This window comes from Poecilia reticulata, chromosome 20 (genome assembly GCF_904066995.2).
Source record: "Poecilia reticulata chromosome 20, P_reticulata-male-v2, whole genome shotgun sequence".
Taxonomy (NCBI): domain Eukaryota; kingdom Metazoa; phylum Chordata; class Actinopteri; order Cyprinodontiformes; family Poeciliidae; genus Poecilia; species Poecilia reticulata.
In genome coordinates this window covers 14,709,585-14,729,017 of record NC_088849.1, presented here as the reverse complement: position 1 = coordinate 14,729,017, position 19,433 = coordinate 14,709,585, and the positions used below count along the sequence as shown (strand labels likewise).

The 19,433-nt window shown below is 39.8% G+C and overlaps 1 protein-coding gene across 2 annotated transcripts in view; it reads left to right on the top strand.

Moving 5' to 3' along the window:
* The window catches only part of prex2 (phosphatidylinositol-3,4,5-trisphosphate-dependent Rac exchange factor 2), a 97,142-nt gene that overhangs the window by 19,890 nt on the left and 57,819 nt on the right, over nucleotides 1–19,433 (top strand). The window contains exons 4-11 of one of the 2 annotated variants that reach the window (XM_008396340.3): nucleotides 1,404–1,508; nucleotides 4,949–5,050; nucleotides 5,808–5,969; nucleotides 9,646–9,779; nucleotides 10,880–10,983; nucleotides 13,291–13,440; nucleotides 13,739–13,880; nucleotides 16,995–17,095. In XM_008396340.3, coding sequence (XP_008394562.1) covers nucleotides 1,404–1,508; nucleotides 4,949–5,050; nucleotides 5,808–5,969; nucleotides 9,646–9,779; nucleotides 10,880–10,983; nucleotides 13,291–13,440; nucleotides 13,739–13,880; nucleotides 16,995–17,095 — 1,000 coding nt within the window. Of the gene's footprint in view, nucleotides 1–1,403; nucleotides 1,509–4,948; nucleotides 5,051–5,410; nucleotides 5,714–5,807; nucleotides 5,970–9,645; nucleotides 9,780–10,879; nucleotides 10,984–13,290; nucleotides 13,441–13,738; nucleotides 13,881–16,994; nucleotides 17,096–19,433 lie in introns of those variants that run through there. The other variant, XM_008396341.3, reaches the window with a different exon arrangement.

The following is a 19,433-nucleotide window of genomic DNA, read 5'->3' as shown; positions in this document are numbered from 1 at the left end:
TTTACGTCTTGTAAGGACCCAACTTGCTGTTCTGACCTCCGTCTTCATCACTGAGGCTCAGCAGCTTGCCTGCAGACGGGGATATTTTCATTGGTCTGCTGTGACTTTGTAGTCAGTGATTTAGAGGCTGTGTGATCTGGTCTCTCTGTCGACTCTCAGAGACAATGGAGCATGGGGTGTCGTGAATAGCTTTGGTGGAAAGTTGCTGGTCATATTGCTACAAGACAGATGACAGTATATGATGGAAGACCCGACCCCTCCGCCCTCCGTCTTTTCTCACCGCGAAATACATTATGTCCTTCAAGATGAATGAAAAGAATTTCACAATGTATATGTCTGCTCAGTGTTACGATATGCCATTTTTCCTTGGGGTTTTCAAGTTCAGCAGAGCCTTCAAAATCCCTACGATGTAAATAAAAAGCAATGTAACACTGAGAAACTTTCTAAAAGTTTTATTCACTGAAAAGGTTTGGCATTTACTTTCATTTTCACACGTGCGTTTATAAGCAATAAATCAATAAATCGCGTAATAAATTAAAATGAACTCGATGAATTGAAACGAGCTAGATAACTTCCAGCTGCATGCTCGTTTGTATCGCTCTCTTTCTACCAAAGAGACTGGATGATAAAAAGTTTCACTCCGGTGCATCGACTGACTCCTCCCCTTCTCGCTTCCATAGAGTAATGGGCTCGACACATGGGAGGCGAAGTCGTTCCCTCTCCATTCATTACCTATGGAACGTGCGCAGTGAGGCGACTAACACTTGCGCGCCTCCTGCCAGGCAACCAGTGAAATTTGCGCAAGCTATGTGATTGGGAAAAAAAGAAAAGTTTAACTGCATCCTAAAGGATTGAAAATGAATGTGACAACTCTGCCTATGGCGTGTGCTTGTAAATCTTTCACCAGCCCTGTTTAGTGAAGCTATCTAAAACATGGATTCTGTTGTGAATGTATGTTAGGGGCATAACTACTTCAAGTATTTTTGTCCAGGACCAAATCTCTAAACTGAGTGGAAATGTGGCGAATGTGGTAATTCAAAAACCGAAGAAGAGCTTTAGGAATTTAAAAATACTGATTGCATTTACCATAGTTTTAGCATAGTTTTTAATTTTAGTATTTCAGTAATAAAAACTTATTTCGAAGTGGCTACAATATCGGCAAGTAAATTTGTAGTGCTCATTTCTGTGTTGCTCGTCACAGAAAATCTACAACCTTTTTTAAGATATTGCGAGTAAATGCTCAATTAAAGTGTCAGGATTTCTAAACATTTTTCAAACTGCATCTCAGAGCATTGAGGATCTAGTTTACACTGCTATTTATGCCCTTATTTCTTTTCCTTTTGTCTGACAACTTTGTTGCCATTTTTCCTCTGGCTCCCTTTGGCTTTCTCTGTGTCCCGCAGAAGAGCCGTTTCCAGATTTATGATGAATACTGCGGGAATCACGAGAAGGCCCAGAGGCTGCTGCTGGAGCTGAATAAGATCAGAAGCGTCAGGACGTGCTTACTGGTGAGAGACGTAAACATCAGTGCGTGAGCTGAAACATAGATGGGCTTTATGCAAACCGTGACCAGCAGACAGACACTGGACAGCATCAAGGCCGGACCGAGACGACTCTGCCCTGATGTGTGGGCGGACCTCTGTTTCCTGTCCTGCTGTTCCCGGGAAACTTTCACTTCCACAGGGGAGTATCGTGTTCCCAGAACAAAGGATGAATATATCCTTAGTTCCAGTTCACAGAATGCACTCGCACTTATTTGCTGCTAAGCTCTAGATCTTGTGACTCCCAGTTTTTTTTTTTTACACTGCTCATCATCACTTCATTCTCTCTTTTAAGATTTCTTTTTTCTTGTCGGCAGCTTGGACACATACAGAAAACTGAACTTTGCTGCACTTTTATGAACCGATTGATTTTGCTGCCTCCGATACAAACTTGTGACCTTTTGTTAGTCTGTAATTGATAGACTGAAAGTTTCAAATTGTCCATGCAGACGCTTTACCCGTCATCACAGAGCAGTGGCACCACAATCTGTGTCTGATTGATTCTTTGTGTGCATCTTTGGTCGTGGTAGCCAGAAGAAGCGCAAAATTAATTGACATTGATTTATAGCCTTGACCTTTTGGGGACCAAGCCTTCCATCTGGGGCCGTTTGGGTTTCTTGTTACTCTCTAAGCTGCACACAAAGCGATGTGTTGCTATACCTCAGCTTACCTACTGGGAGCTGCAGTGACCAGTGAGAGGATATCCATTAACCTCCAGTAAACCTTTGGCTTGCTGCCTGCCACAAAGTTTAGCTTAGTGCTTGCACCGTAATGCACGAGCACATTAGCTAAATTTTGTGTTAGAGGGGAGATGAGAATGATCATTACTATAACACAAGGGTAAGGGTCGCTTTGACCAAGTGAAGGTCAAAGTCTTAATTTAGCTGCGAGTGGGGGACTCGCGTTCTGACCAAGCTTTGATCTAACCTTTTCAGATTGCAGCTGGGAATTTTAGCAGAAACATCCTGGTCATTTTTATTTATTTTAGTTGAAGAGGGGAAGTCACGTGAAAGATCAGTGAAATTGAGTTTTACTTATTTAAGAGACAAAAAAAACAACATAATAGTTTTTGCTTAAAGCTCATTAGAATGTTATATAAGCAGAAACCTTGTGTATTTCTTAAATGATGTAGAGCCTTACCTCAATTCTCATATTTCTGAAGGGCTGCCAACATTTATTAAAAGAGCTTAGACGGAAAGAAACGCATTCTCTCTTACACCTTTTAGCACCCGAAAAGAAAAACACAAATGTCTTGACGTGTATTTTTTAATAGCTTTAAGTGTCTCTACTCAAAACACCTGAGGGACACTAAAACTTAGTGGTTTCTTCCCTCAGTGACAACCTTCACCCTGAAGACTGTTATTGTTAGCTGAATCAGTAGAATGTTTTGATGGTGCATTAACTTAGCAGGACAGTAAGCTAAATGATAAATTGCATTAGACATACTGAATGGGAAATGAAAATGTAGATTATAATTAAATCAGCCTTATTTGATTTGATTGTCATAGCAAAGCAAAAGCAGGAAATGCCATGCTTTGTGAGCTATTTTTCTGCAAATTTGGAAACCTCTTCTATTTAGTTCTCTACTGTTTCTTCTAAGCTGTTTGACAAACACCGAGTAAAATATCTCGGTAACACAAACCAATCTTCTCGTTCCTATTTTTCTCCGTGACCATCATGCCCCCCCGCCCCTAATCACTTATTCTGAGTTTTCACACCCTAGGTTTTTAAATCCATACAAGGTGTTGGCACAGACAAGGCGAGTTAATTTAACTTACTAAATATTGTACTGGAATTCAGAGTGGGGAATGCAGGACGCCTCTAAAATAGCAAGACATTAGATCAGTTGGGATTGTTTTTTCCAGCTTTACTGTGCAGCCATGAAACACCGATGTAATGATATTCAGAAATGGAATGTAATATGTTTCAAACTTTTCTGAACAGTACATAGTAGTCAACTTGGCATGCTCAGGTGACCAGTATAAACTTGTCAAAACAAAATTGTGTCTTAAAACTGACTTTTTCTTTCAAAACAATGGAGATGCAATACAGCAATTCTTCCCTTTAAAGCTCAAGGAAATCCTCTATCAGACCTTTTTCTCTGTTCAGGAGAAATAAATCTAAAACCTAAAAAAAATGTGATTGATAACATGCCTATTCATACCAATACAGCATCAAAAACAATTAATTTTGATGGTAGAAATGACATAGGTGCTGGACTTGGATTGTAATCTCACTGCAGTTGCAGAAACAACCACTCAAGACTATATTTGTCCTTGAGGTTTGGTGCTCGAGTGTCATAAAAATCTCATGTGATCAGGGCAAAAAACGTGCCCACATGTGAGCCACAGACAAGGTCTGTTGGATTTATTAGCAAGAGTCATGGAAAGAGCGGGCGTTTAATGGCGCTTAACAATCGCCTCCCTGCAGTGGCACTTTTGGATTTGGATAAAATGGCTGGGGTGGCATGTTCCAAGGAGACGCCATGATGCACACATGAAAAGCTTATTTGCATGTGAAGGCAGTGGGGACAGACACCCCTCCTGTGATGTGCACAGTTTGTGATTCAGCAACGAAGAGCAATTTCAGTGTTTTTTTGTTTTTTTTAAAGGAGTCACGAATGTATTTCTGAAAATTCTTACATATTTAGGCCAGTCAGACCTTATCTGAATAACGCCACACTGCTTCTTAAAAACAAAGTAAGACTTGTGAAATTCTGCTTGTAAAAACATGCAGGAAAGAGTAAATTTTCAGTGCTTCCTTTGCTTTATGAACACAACTGATCGACCAATCCATCTGTTCGTCCATCTGTTTGTTTGTTTAGTTATTGTTTCAGATAAGTCACATAATGGCAACATTTTGAGAGAGTAAGGGTGTTTTGTGTGCATGAGGAAAGGTCTCACCCGTATGTGAAAGAAGCCACTGTGTCCATGGCAGCTTTATAGAAATAATCACACAGAAGTGTCTTTATTAAATGACTTCCAAAGATTTTGTTGCAGTTTAGTATTTATTTATTCTTCTGAAGATTCACTATAAATGTAATCTCAAGGTGCTTTTGTAAAACAAACACATCAAATTTATATTCCAGATTAAACAGTTGAAACTAAATAAACGTACGCTGTCTCTGTCTTTGCTCCCCCAGCTGTTAAGCTGCTGCCATTACATATTCCCTTCTGCTAAATTCAAGCATTAATCTGTTTCCACATTTATTCTTTGAACATAAATGTAGATTAATGTTTGTGCTGAAGGAAACAACTTATTAATCTTATCAAAAATAACTCCCATAGTTAATCATTATGGCTTGCATGTGAAGGAAGAAAAATGTTTCAGTGATTAGAGGCTTCCACCATTAAAACCTCACAGACCCGGCTTAATGATTAACCTGCCGTCCCTCTTCTCTGCTGCAGAACTGCATGCTGCTGGGAGGCAGGAAAAACACCGAGGTCCCACTCGAAGGCTACTTGGTAGCTCCCATTCAGAGGATCTGCAAGTACCCGCTGCTGCTCAAAGTGAGTACGGCCCTCGTGTTTTGCAGACACTGACGAGTCTTTGCATTAGTTGAGGGCTTAGCCACACCGCCTCTATATTACAAGACCTATCGCCATCGCTCCTTGCTAGCTCTTCATCCAGACACACCGGCTGGACTCGCTCACACCTGCTCACCCGCTTCTTAGCTCAGACTTTTTCCCTTCTTTCTGCGTGAAACGTGAGTGAAATCCAATGCGTTTTCAAAGGCTGTGTTTCTGACTAGGTGATCTGAGCGGTCCCATGTCATTCATCTTGTTGAGATCTATAAATTCACCCAGCATTCCCTAAACAGCCACTAGCACGTACACAAGGATGCTGTAATAATAAGGAGGTGGGGGGGTGGGGGGGGGGGGGTAACCTGATGCTCAGCCAGTTGAAGGTTTCCAGCTGCTGGGGGGCCTCCCCTCCTCCTTAAAGTGACACAGATAGCCATCAGTGGCTGCAAAGATATCCAGAAGAGTGTAAATCTGCCCTGTGGTGGCTGACATGCTGAAGCACTGTTTAGACTATGAGGTTCCCATCACTGTTGGTAGGCCGCGGCAGGCGGTGGCACAGATCTGAAAAGCTACCGGAGGGAGAAAAGTGAAGCGGAGAAGAAAATGTCGAGCGGTTTTCTTACAGGTTTTTCACGCCTCATCTAAACCGTAAGATTTAACCAGCTGATTTATGTCTCCTGAAAGCAAAAGCAGTGTGTGATTATTTTTCCTCTGTGTACATGTACTATTTTTAACTTCAAAGGAGCTGCTGAAGAGGACCCCCAGGAAACACAACGACCACGCGCTGGTGCAGGAGTCCCTCCAGGTGATGAAGGCGGTGTGCTCCAGCATCAATGAAGCCAAGAGGCAGATGGAGAAGTTGGAGATTTTAGAAGAATGGCAGTCCCATATCGAGGGATGGGAGGTGGGTCAAAACAGTGACCTTTTTGTGTCACTGTTTCATTTTAGTCTACTTTATCTTTTGACCGAGGGCTTTTTATTCCAAATCTTCAAGTCGTGTCTGTTTCTCAGCCAGCAATCTACTCGGTACTCAGGTCCGACAAACTTCAATATATTTTACTGAGATTGTATCTTATTGACCAACACAAATGAAGTGCAGGATTGTGAAGTGCAACGACTAGAAACTCACTATTCCTTTATGCGAAATAACTCGAGCTCAGATTGGGTAAATTTAGAGTTTTTGATTGAAGTTTATGTTTTGCAACCGATTCTGATTTGGTTTTAGATCTGGACTTTGATTGGACCACTCTAACACATGAATATGATTTGATCCAAGTCATTCTGTTGCAGGGGTCTCAATGTGAAAACACAGCACACTTTTAAGATTTTTATGATGATAAAAAAAATTAAAAAAAACACAAATCACTTTCATTTCACTTCACAAAGGTGAACTACTTTGAGTTGATCTATTATTAAAAAAGGTTAACAAGATGGTTTATGGAAGAACCAATAGTTTTGTAAAAATAAGTAATAAGATGCAATTGACCTGTATTGAATCCAATTGTATTGAATTTTGGGTTTTTAATGGAGATGATGGAGAAATGGAGAAAAGTTAGCAGCAGTGATTGTTCTGAGATGTGTTGTTTTTAGTTTTAGTAGGACATATTGTTGTGTTTCAGTGTAAAATCTGCTGCAGAAGCATAAACAGATGTGGAGTTATTCATCTTGAGTCGATCATCTGCACTGGCCAAAAAGAAAAAAAAAAGGCTAAGCATCTTGTTGTATAACTGTGGTTTCCATTTCAAATCTAAATAGAAATAATCATACAATAAAAATCTAGTACACACACAAATATACCAGGTTAAGTAAGCACTAAGTCTAAGAATAGTGCCGTCAGTGCTGGGCTCAGAGTTGGGTGGGGTGACATTTGTACTCCTGGCTGCTGCTTCTCTCCGGTTTCTCCCTTGCACTTTTATTAATTACAAACATTAGCTCATTCTGGACCTGGACCGTCTCAACGGCTGCACCCCAGGCTCACCAAACTGCATGTCCCCCCGAATGAGAGGGAACTACAAACTAGAGAGAAACAGACGAGAAGAAAAAAAACACAAAAAAAAACAGAGGATTGAGCGATGATTTGCATTTAGTTTTTCCTGTGTGGGTGTTTGAGGAATGACGGGAGGGATGAGAGGAGAGGTAATTGTGAAAATTTTTCCGTTCCCGTTTCCCCTGTCCAGAATGATTGCTCATTAGTGCTGACCTGCTCCGCTGCTGGCCTGCCTCAGGGGCCTCCTGGCAGGTTCGCGGACATCGCGTGGGAGAGACAGGGCGATGGCCCGCTGTGGTCACAACTGTGATGACTGCCAGCGCTTGGCAGGACTGTGATTGCTGGTTGGTCAGCGCTAGAAGTGTCTGTATTTTGTCAAAGTTAAGACATGGTAATGTTGCAATTTTAGACCTCGGTGTTGTAGTTTCCATTTGGCTTTCACCTAGTGTTCTGTTCTGTTGTGTCGTTAGTTCATCTGCAGTGTTTCTGTTTTGGAGTTTACTTAATTTGGCCTCTTTTGAAAGATTCTCTCATCCTTGGCCTTGATTAATTGATTCAAGCCCAAGGATTCCTGTTATTTCCTTTAAAAACACTCCTGTGTGCAGTTGTTTTGCTCTATTAAAACACTAGAACTGTCAGCATTAATGCATTAACGCATGTGATTAATCTGAAAATGTTAACACATTAATATTACTTAATGCAAATTGATCGAACTACCCATTTTGACCTAAAAGTCTCTTGGTTTTCCCACGGAGAGTCACAGCAACAGGTGATGGTCTCTTTTGAATCACTGACTCGACTTGCTGCTCTCCCCTTGCAAACCTTCCCTGAACTCATGAATGGGCTTTTCCTCACAATCCTTTCAAGGATGCCGTTATCGTACCTATTTCAATCCTACTTTTTCCTTCCGCTCTTCCTTTTATTCAACATGCTTAGATACAGCACTTAAAAGATCAGATTTTCAATCTGATCGTTCAGTGAACGTTTTCTGTTGGTCTGATGTCTTGTTTAGATTATCTAACTAGATTAATTTATGGTTTCCGGTAGATGTAAGACACAATCATTCAAAGTACATAAATGAAAGCTTGAACTAAATCACAGTAATGTTTGAAATCGGATTTACCACCTATTTGAAGGTGTAAAAAAAAAAAAACAAAAGTAGTTTTGTCCTCCAATTTGCTAGACCTTGATCCTTTCTCTTGATGGTTGTTGCTTTTTTTTGTCTGGTAGTTGGTTGCCTCCATTAAAAAAACCATGCTAAAAATTAGGTTATGGTGTTTAGAGGAACTTTGACTCAAGCTGAATTAGCCTTAGCAGAACAAGCTTTCTTTTTAATGTGTCACAAAACGCTAAAGGGTAACACTTGGCTTGGCTTAAGGAAATATATTTTCATTGTCTGAGATTGTTTGATGTCATTGTTGGCTCCGAATGATCAAAACAAGTTTTCTGTCTGGTGTGCACACATTCACTTGCTGCAAATTAGTTTAACATCTGGTCAAAAGCCGTGAGAGACGCACAAAAAAAAAAAAAAAAAAAGAAAGCGTGGAGGAAGGAATAAAAGACACAGAGGAGCAGAGACGGGGCAGGGGGGGAAAGTGAGAACTGCTCATAAGAAGGAAAAGGGAGGAGAAAGGGCGAGGAAAGAAGGAAAAAGCCTGAAAGGTTTTGGCCCGCTCGTGTCTCCAGCAGGAGGAAATGCTTAGCACATTTTCTAGCTCTGTGCGCATGTGGGGCTATTTTTAGCTCCGAGAGAGGCTGATCAAACGGGGGCGCATAAATTCCCAGAGCGCGCAAAGTTTAAGGGAAAAGACAGCGCACTTTATCACTTCGGCAGCAGGATGCCCAAGAAATGTGGTGACCAGGCGCGACAACGCAGCGCGTAGCCTGGCTGGACGGGATGTTATTCTTTAGGCTATTAACCACCCCGTGTTTAATGTCCCACAGCAATCTGCTCGGAGGAAGCAGGGAGTGTTTTCTCAGACCCCTGAGAGAGGGAACAGGAAAGGCTGGGCTATGTAGAGCCCCATCTGACCAGCGCTACATCTGCACATGAGAGATATCGAAACGTTCTCTCTCGTAGTGATTCCTAAAAAACTATTCATCCCCATTTGATTTTTTCTTTTCCCCTACACTGTCTTATGTTGCAGCTACAATCTACTTGATGTTTTATGTGATGGCATGAAAGAAAGTGATATGTAATAAAATGCTTCTACAAATAAAAATAAAAAAGTGCAGCATGCATTTGTATTCAACCCTCTGTACTCGGATACCCAAAAATAAAATCCAGTGCAAACAAATCTTTTTAGAACCTAGTTAGTGAAGAAGCTCCAGCTGTGCGCAGTTTAACCTCAGTATAAATCCAGCTGTCCTGTGAAAGCCTCTGAGGTTGGTTAGAGAACATTAACTAACAAATAGTATTAAGAAGACCAAAGAACGCAGCAGATGGATCAAGTTGTGGAGATGACTAAAACACTCTTTCAACTCAATAAAGTGAAATGAAGTAAGGTCACAAAATGTCGAAACAAAACAGTGTATTATCATGAAAGTACTATTTGATTTGAAGTGCTTGTCTCCCTGCCTCCCTCCCCTCCAGGGATCCAACATCACAGATACGTGCACGGAGATGCTGATGCAGGGCGTCCTGCTAAAGATTTCAGCTGGAAACATACAAGAGAGGGTTTTCTTCTTGTTTGACAAGCTTCTGGTTTATTGCAAGAGAAAAAACAGGTGAATCTCCCGTCTTCTTGTCGCAAGTGTGTCATGTCCATTTTTACCCTGCTGTGAGTTTTAACACACTGCATTTACAGCACTGTTTCCGTCTATGTGTGTATTTCTAGAAGTATCGGCGTTATATCGCTTCCTGTGGAGATGCATTTTGAACAAGTAGAATTATGAACTTTTACTTTTAAAAAGCACATAAACACACAAAAGTATATGAAGCAGTATAGTTTTGTGGATAAAGTTGCAGCCTACTTCATTGATTATTAGTTGATTCTACTCAACATAAACATTTTCTTTCTTTTATTGAATTCAAACAGTAAATGCATTTATTGTGTAAGAAAAGGGGGGAAATACAATCAAATGTGTTCTCCAAAATTCTGAAATTTCAATAAATTTGATTTATTGGCTTACTTATGCAGTCTCACACAAACTTATTGGCAGTGGATGCCCTGGTTAAGACTGGAAAAAACTGAGTTCAAGTTTTAAAGTAGAATAAAAAACATAGGAAAAATCTAACTTTTAAGTAGAGTACATTCATTTTATGGTGAAACAAATTCACCAATTTATAGTTTTTAAAATCTGATTAGTTCTATCTTAAGATTTGCAATTACTATTGCATGATTGCTAAATTTTATGTCCTTAAGTCGGTCTATAAAATGGAAAAAAAACAAGAAAATATGCTATATAAGCAAACTAATTAGATTAAAATTTAGATTTTAGCAGCGGACAGTTCAGGCATCTCATGGCCAATGTTAAGTACAGAGGAGGATCTATGATGCTGTGGGCATCCCAGATCCTATCTTCTGGTCTCATCTGTTCCACTCACCGGCTGGCTTCCCAAAGGACTTATCAGACCCATTGATGACCAGCTGAGTTTTCAGGATTGGTTACCAAACAAAGACTTTATGATCCCAACTTCTCTCCACAAAGCAAGCCACTCAAATTCCAAAGTGAAAGATCAATTTTCTTTAAGCATCTTGGTCAAGGTTGCCATTGAGCGTAGTTGAGATGTTGTATTTAGACAAAGAAGTTGCAGACATTATAAAGCGACAGAGAGATTTGACCTTTCAAGTCGAATCATGTGGTTCTTTTTTTCTGTTCGGAAGGCGTTTGAAAAACAGCAAAGCATCCAGCGAAGGCCCACGCTACCAGTTCAGAGGAAGAATCAACACCGAGGTGATGGAGGTGGAAAATGTGGACGATGGCACAGGTAATCCCTGCAATAAAAAACCCCCCATAAAAACACCATTTCAATTATATTTTCTGATTTCTGCTCCTTCTGCAAAGCTTAAATAAAGATTCAAATTAATGCAAAGAGGTGAACAATTTAGTAATCGGCTTAAACTCTGAAATATTACTTTGTTAGTGGTTAAAATGTTATTTATCCAACAGCACTTTTACCATCTGTGGTTACATATCCTTGAGACTGCGCTACTGTTTGTTCTGGGCGAACTGCTGCGCTTTGTGTCTCTTGGCCTCTTGCAGCCGCTGATTATCATTTATATTTGTAGATTTCACCTTCTCCCTTCCAGCAGACTTTGGATGGACAGTTGGGTTTTCATGTTTCTGGTGGGAGATTGATAGGTTTGGTTCTGGAGAGAGCATGAGGATAAACATGTGAAGCAGGCAGCGGAGCAGAAACTCACGGGTGTTCTGCACCACAGACAGGAGATCTCTGAAATCCAGGGTGACAGGAGTATTTTAGCTGGGATTCCTGGGTAATGAAAGTGCTTTGACTTTTTCCCAGGCCAAAATTCGCTGCCTGGGCTTAAAACCAACGCCCTCGAGGAATCCCATACATAGAACACCACACTATATCTGCTTTTAGCTATGTTTAAAATTGATGGTTATTATATCGTGCTTTTTGTTTCTTGTGAAAAAAAAAAGAGTTCAGCTAGAGGGTATTTGAATTGTTCCTCAAAAGATTAAAAAAAATAATAATTCAACTAAATTTCAAGGTATCAACTCAGTCTGTTTTTGTTCTTGATCATCTTATGGTGCATTCACATTAGCCCTGTTTAATCCACTGTAAGCTAAATCTAGTTCTTTTGCCTAGAATGTCCAGATTGCTTCACACTTTCATTTTCCAAATCATTGTGTAAATGTGCAATAAAACTCTACCGTGGTTTGCTTGACACAATGTAGTGTCAGCGTTATGTCTGACACTGACGTTGACGTTCTAAAAAAGTAAGCGGCTTGTGCATGCAGTTGTTTTAAGGCACTGCCTGGTTGTAGTTTAGAATACCAGGTATTACTAAGATTCTTTTATTAAGACCGCACCATTACATAAAAAATAAAAATCAACTGGAATGCGGATAATATCTACAGGATCTCTGAGAGGTTTTGCTACAAAGGCGATTTGTTCCCCATTACGTGAAACAGAGCATGGAAGTTCCTAAACTCTCCGTCTCATCAGTGAAGAATCTCCAAATGAGTTGAGGGATCATCAAGAAATGTTTGGACAAATGTTACACAGTGTTCTTCTTGGTTATTTGGGTTGGATGTCATTTCCTTTCTTATTATGGAATCATGAACACTAACCTTACCTGAGGCAATGGGAAACTCCAGTACTTTGGATGATTTTCTGGGTCTTTTGTGACCTCCTTTATGAGTCATCGATGCTTGAAGTAATTTTGGTGGTGATGCCACTCCTAGGAAGGTTCACCACTGTTCCATGTTTCCTCCACGAATAGATAATGACTGACTGTGGTTCGCTGGAGTCCCAAAGCCCGAGAAGTTTCTTTCTAACCCTTTCTAGATTAGCAGATGTCAGTAACTCATCTATTCATGAATTTTGTTACATTTAAGGATGTGATGAGATCTTATGGCCTACTTCAAGTTGCCAGACAGGTCCCGTTTAAGGGATTTATTTATCACAATGCTTCATTGATTACAAAATGTTTAATGATCTGGTACTTCTCAAGATGAGAAAAAAGACAAACAAAGAATCTGTTGGAGTGTAAATAGTTTTTCTGAGCAGTGTAAATGATTTCAGAATTTACTAGTGAATCTTAATTAGCCTTCAGCTCTGAGGGGATCTTCTTGTAAGTTAGTACATTATTACAAAAACAATGAGTCCTGCTTAATTTGTTTTTTATTTATTTCATTAAAGAAGAAGATTAATAAGCCAGTCAATAGAGATTTGAGGTCTCGAATTAAAAGAGAAATTAATATGTGGATAGTGTTTGAGTTCTAAAAAATTGTTTTTCAATAACTTAACTGTTGATATTTAACCATAATTTACAAATTTCATGCATGTTTAAAAGAGACTGTTGTAATTTTATTTGGTTTTTCAAAATCTTCTAAAGAAGTTTACTTCTTTTGTCTCTCATTTTTTGTTAGTTCTCATAGTGTGTTTTATTTTTTAGTATCCTAATCAAAGTGAATCCAAACTGATGCCTGTCCGCTTAGACGTGAACTCAGTAAAACGTTTGTTTCTACTAGATGGCTTTGTAAAACCTCTAAAGTTAATCCTTGAGATTGTTTCTGACAGTTCGCTCTCTTCTGTGCTGCACAGCCGACTACCACAGCAGTGGGAATATCGTTAACAACGGCTGGAAGATCCACAACACGGCCAAGAACAAGTGGTTCGTCTGCATGGCCAAGACCCCGGAGGAGAAACAGGAGTGGCTGGAGGCCATCATGAAAGAAAGGGAACGGAGGAAAAGTAAAAAGCTGCTTCAGCTAACCAGCTTTGCGTCACATGGAGTTATTAGCTATAATCTAACTCCAGGAATTTATGTTTTCCGTCCATTTAGCGCGTTTCTTAATTTTTGCACTAGATAAATGTCCCGTAATGTAAGACATTAACCCCGCTTAAAGACTATTGACGCAGACAGTGCTACTTACCCGGCAAAATTAGAGGGCATTAACCTTCTCCGGCTGGTAATTGATGAGTAGCCCAGGAGCTGAGTGCAAACAATCTCTGTGACTTTCATTCAGCAAAGGCTTCCTCCTCCGCACAGGTCTGAGGCTGGGCATGGAGCAGGACACGTGGGTCATGGTTTCAGAGAAAGGAGAGAAGCTCTACCACCTCATGACCAAAGGGAACCTCATTAAGGACCGGAAGCGCAAGCTTACCACTTTTCCCAAGTGTTTCCTGGGAAGGTAAGGCTGACTTTTCTAATCTTGATGGTACGGTTTGGTAAATGACTCTCAAGAGATGCAAACATTGATCTTGTGGTTTCCTTTTTGTTGCATCAGTGAGAAGCCTGTGACTGTAAGGCAGCTGGATTATTTAACAACTCCTAAAGATGGACTAGAATATAAGGCTTGGCTATGTTTGATGTTTGTATTTTTATCAGTGGAGGCCTTTTGCAGTGTGAGGGGTATTATGCTGAGCACTTTTGTAATACAGATCAGCTTCCTTTTCTGAGCTTTCAGTTTTAAATTGGCAAGGACTTCTAAAGGCAGCAGCAGTTGGGAGGGGAAAAAGGTATACGCTTTTGGGAAGTTGTGTATATCTGCTGTCTCAGTCATGGGAAAATCAAATCCAGTCCCTTTTAGCTCTTGATTTTTATTTAGGGATTATTAGTATGCTGCTTGGGTTTGATTTAGTGAATAAATGAAAGTCATAAATCAGAGGGAGGTACTTTTTGTGGTTCAGCCGACAATTCCCCTTTATTCATTGTTGCTCTTTCCAATTTCGGTTTCAAATGTTTGGTTTGTTAATATTTTAATCTTCCAGGCTGAAAGGAGGGAATTCTCTATCCGATCTGAGGTATCAGATCTGAAATACAATTGGCAAAGGAAATGTTTAAAAATCAAGTGACGCACACTATTGTCACTGGGCATTTAAATTTTTTGTTCCGAATTTGACTAATAAGGTTATGTGCAGAGTGAACCATAACTTTTAAAGCAAAGTGTTTAGCTTTTTGTACATTTTTTTTATTTTTAAATATTTTTTGTTTTCTTTTTATTTAAATTATAGATGCTTTCCAACACTTTTTCACAAGTTAAAAGCTGAGAGTCCAGATCCTCCTCACAAAGCAAAGCGTAGAACAAGGGGCTGCTTTTTACTAGGCTAGAAAAACTCCAAACCAGATAACAGTTTGTCACAGTGTTCTATAACTTTCTTCTCTTTCCATGTAATAAATGTTTTTTTAGCAGTTTATTTTGACTCATAATCAGACTGAAAAGCAGTCCCATTTTTTAAAAGCCTGAAGGATGAAACGAAACACCTAATAAAGTGCATTTGGACATAGTTGTGGCCAAGTTATATGGCATAGCGGTTTGAAGAATCAGTACTGATTTCTCCTCTGGTCTTTGCAAACATCTCAAACCCTTGCGGTTTAGAAAAGAAATGAATCTGTCAGCTGAAAGGATTAAAAAGGATCAAAAGCCAGTCAAACGCGGTCATCTCCAGGAGTCTGAAGAGATCAAATTGTGAGAAAGCAGCGCAGAGAAACTCCCTGTGGGATCATACAACACCTGGATGACCAGCTGTGCTTAAAAAGACATCTCTAAGCCATCTGTCCTCCCACAGCTCAGATGATTTCAGAGATGTTAATACGGGGGCGTAATTGTTGAGTGAGAAATATTACTGATGAGAACCACATTGCCTACGGTTTCAGCTCTGCCCACTCCTTCCATTGTAAAAAAAAAAAAAAAAAAAAAAAAAAACTCCTTGCCTTTATTCTCCCACCACATCATTCTCTTTTGGTTTTTGACTTTTCTATTTAAAGCTGAAGGCGGGTCTTCAGCTTCTTCCCCTTGAAATGGCACAATCTCATTTGTGGTTCGCACTCTGCAAGAGAGTAATTCATAAAAGAAAATGCGTGACTGCCGTCCAGTTAAGACACCGCTCACTGCATCTCAAGCTTGAAACAAGCAGCAAAACGATAAAAGTGCAATTTTATTTCTAATGCATGAGACTTGCTGCTGTCAGCTTCTCATTACAAGTATGGATGATGAAGTCGAAGAGTTTGTTGGAATTTATTTGGACGCTTTACCAGGAATCTGAAATGATCATTCAGAGTAGATGTTCAGATTCATTCTTTTGTGACTGCATGAAGCTGAAGACATGATAGTGGGTGTCTTCACTGATTTGATATTGAACAACCTTCTTTAATTATTGACATCTTGAACTCTGCTCTCAATGTAAATCTTGTAGCAGAACATCTGTCCATCAGGTTCTCCATAAGATAACGAAGCAGAAGTATGTAATTCAAAACACATTCACAATTTGAATAATTCTAAAAAATGAAAAATACGATTTTGGTGTGACTTATTCAAAATCTAGACTTGGTTCCAATTAAGATGAAGTGACATGATCTTAAACAGGCCATTCATGCTTGAGGTAGATGCTTTTTCACACAGGGTTTTGATAGACTTTTCTCGAAATCAATGAACTGAATTTTATTTTTGTTCAAGTTTTGCATTTTTGTACACTATTAAAATGTGGGTGATTATCTGAAGCATGCAAATGTAGGCAAAAATGCCAAAATAGAATAATTTCTTAGAGGCGGCAAGTACTATTTCCTGACGGTGTATTCATAGGCTGGTGTGGTTAGTTTTGGTCACAGAAAACATCCATGATCAATGTTTAAACAGTGTAAGATGTCAGAATTGGGCAGATCAGGCTTTTGTCACCCCAGGAACTTTGCAAAATTCTCTCTTTGGCTGAACATCGACTACAGATCGGTTCCGTCGTGGTCTGGATGTCGCCTCTGGAGAATTCCAGTGGTGCAGCTTCTGGCTGTGTTTGTTTTCCTTTTGTGGGGAAAAAGGAGTTTGTGGATATATGCATCCAGAAGAATGTTGCATTTTGAATTTCTATGTGTGCTGCCTGCTTGGTTACTTTTTGTCTCTTCGCTCTCCCTGTCAGTCGGTTTTAGCAACTGAGTAATGAAATGAAGGAAAATTATCCCACTCAGCTAATTTGGAGCATCAAAGCATCCGATGCTGGTTGTTGGTTTGCACAGTTGGTTTGTTTTCTCTTTCTCAAGTTTGGTGGTGTTGCACTGTGGACCTAAAATAAATGAAATCAAGCTAGGCAAAACACAAGAAGGAAGACCCAGTGGTTTATTTTATAGACAAGTCTGACCCTGGGTGGTAAATAAACCATTCCAGTGGGATGTCTTCAATCCTGAAGGCTTTTTCTCCACCGATCGCTTTCATCACCCTTTTTTCCCCACTGCGCTGTTGTGTATTATCTTTCTTTGGTGTTTGAGTGCACAAGTGTGTAGTTATGTTCTATGTTTTGTTGCTTGTTTTCCCTAGTGAGTTTGTTTCTTGGCTGATGGAAATTGGTGAGACGGGCAACCCAGAGGAAGGGGTTCACTTGGGTCAAGCTCTGCTGGAGAATGGCATCATCCACCATGGTTAGTTTCTTCTTCCCTTCATTTTCGTCCTCTTGCAGAATCCTCTGCAGTTCAAGATTCAGACATAACCTCTCAGAGTCCAATTGACTTCTTGTTTTACACAGACTGTCGCTCCTTTGTGTTGTTGAGACAATGTTCTGATAAGGAAAGATTCCAACTGGTTACACCCATACGCTCATTTTCTTGTTTACATTATTATTGACATAAATGTTATGTTAATCAGGGAGCACCGATGATGTATTTTCACTGTTTGTTTTTCAAGCATACACCAGGTAACTTTTTACCCCCAAATACAAAATTTTATGTACAAGTTAGAATTTAATATGGATTTTCTTTCACATACAGTTGGTAAGAAGTTTACATACTTACAGTGGGGCAAAAATGTATTTGGTCAGCCACCAATTGTGCAAGTTCTCCCACTTAAAAAGATGATAGAGGCCTGTAATTTTCATCATAGATGTACCTCAACTATGAGAACTATGAGAGACAAAAGGAGAAAAAAAAATCCAGAAAATCACATTTTCGGATTTTTAAAGAATTTATTTGCAAAATATGGTGGAAAATAAGTATTTGGTCAATAACAAAAGTTCATCTCAATACTTTGTTATATACCCTTTGTTGGCAATGACGGAGATCAAACATTTTCTGTAAGTCTTCACAAGGTTCTCACACACTGTTGCTGGTATTTTGGCTCATTCCTCCATGCAGATCTTCTCTAGAGCTGTGATGTTCTGGGGCTGTCGCTGGACAACACGGACTTTCAACTCCCTCCACAGATTTTCTATGGGGTTGACATCTGGAGACTGGCTAAGCCACTCCAGGACCTTGAAATGCTTCTTACGAAGCCACTCCTTCGTTACCCGGGTGGTGTGTTTGGGATCATCGTCCTGCTGAAAGACCCAGCCACGTTTCACCTTCAATGCCCTTGTTGATGGAAGGAGGTTTTCACTCAAAATGTGACGATACATGGCCCCATTCATTCTTTCCTTTACACGGATTAGTCGTCCTGGTCCCTTGGCAGAAAAACAGCCCCAAAGCATGATGTTTCCACCCCCATGCTTCACAGTAGGCATAGTGTTCTTTGGATGCAACTCAGCATTCATTCTCCTCCAAACACGACGAGTAGAGTTTTGACCAAAAAGTTCTACTTTGGTTTCATCTGACCATATGATATTCTGCCAGTCATCTTCTGGATCATCCAAATGCTCTCTAGCAAACTTGAGACGGGCCTTGACATGTACTGGCTTAAGCAGGGGGACACGTCTGGCACTGCAGGTTTGTGTCCCTGGCGGCGTAGTGTGTTACTGATGGTAGCCTTTGTTACTTTGGTCCCAGCTCTCTGCAGGTCATTCACTAGGTTCCCCCATGTGGTTCTGGATTTTTTCTCACCGTTCTTGTGATCATTTTGACCCCACGGGGTGTGATCTTGCGTGGAGCCCCAGATCGAGGGAGATTATTAGTGGTCTTGTAAGTGTTCCATTTTCTAATAATTGATCCCACAGTTGATTTCTTTACACCAAGCTGTTTACCTATTGCAGATTCAGTATTCCCAGCTAGGTGCAGGTTTATAATTTTGTTTCGGGTGTCCTTTGACAGCTCTCTAGTTTTGGCCATGGTGGAGTTTAGAGTGTGACTGTTTGAGGTTGTGGACAGGTGTGTGTTATATATATATACTGATAACGAGTTCAAATAGGTGCCATTAATACAGGTAGCAAGTGGAGGACAGAGGAGCCTCTTACAGAAGAAGTTACACGGCTGTGAGAGCCTGAAATCTTGCTTGTTTGTAGCTGACCAAATATTTATTTTCCAATTGCCAATAAATTCTTTAAAAATCAGAAAATGTGATTTTCTGGATTTTTTTTTCTCCTTTTGTCTCTCATAGTTGAGGTATACATCTATGATGAAAATTACAGGCCTCTCTCATCTTTTTAAGTGGGAGAACTTGCACAATTGGTGGCTGACTAAATACTTTTTTGCCCCACTGTATGTATAACGTCCATTTAATTTTGAAAATTCAAATGGAGTTTTCTTTCATGAGATTCCTTTTCAGGAAACCAGTTTACTTTCCACCCAGAAATATGTCAGAAACCCTTAAATGCCATGTGGTGTTTTGAAAGAACGTCAAATAAAATATTTATCTATGTGAACGTTTATATTTGAACAAATTTCGACTGTGTGGAGTTGTGAAAATCCCTAAAAAATGTTAAGTTTTACAACTAATTCTTATTTTTCAAATATTTCCAAGCTGTATTATGATCATTTTACTCTGAATATAGAAAATGGCTTAAAAATATATTAAAAAATTAGTTTGACATTCATGCCTAAGATAAGCATTTGT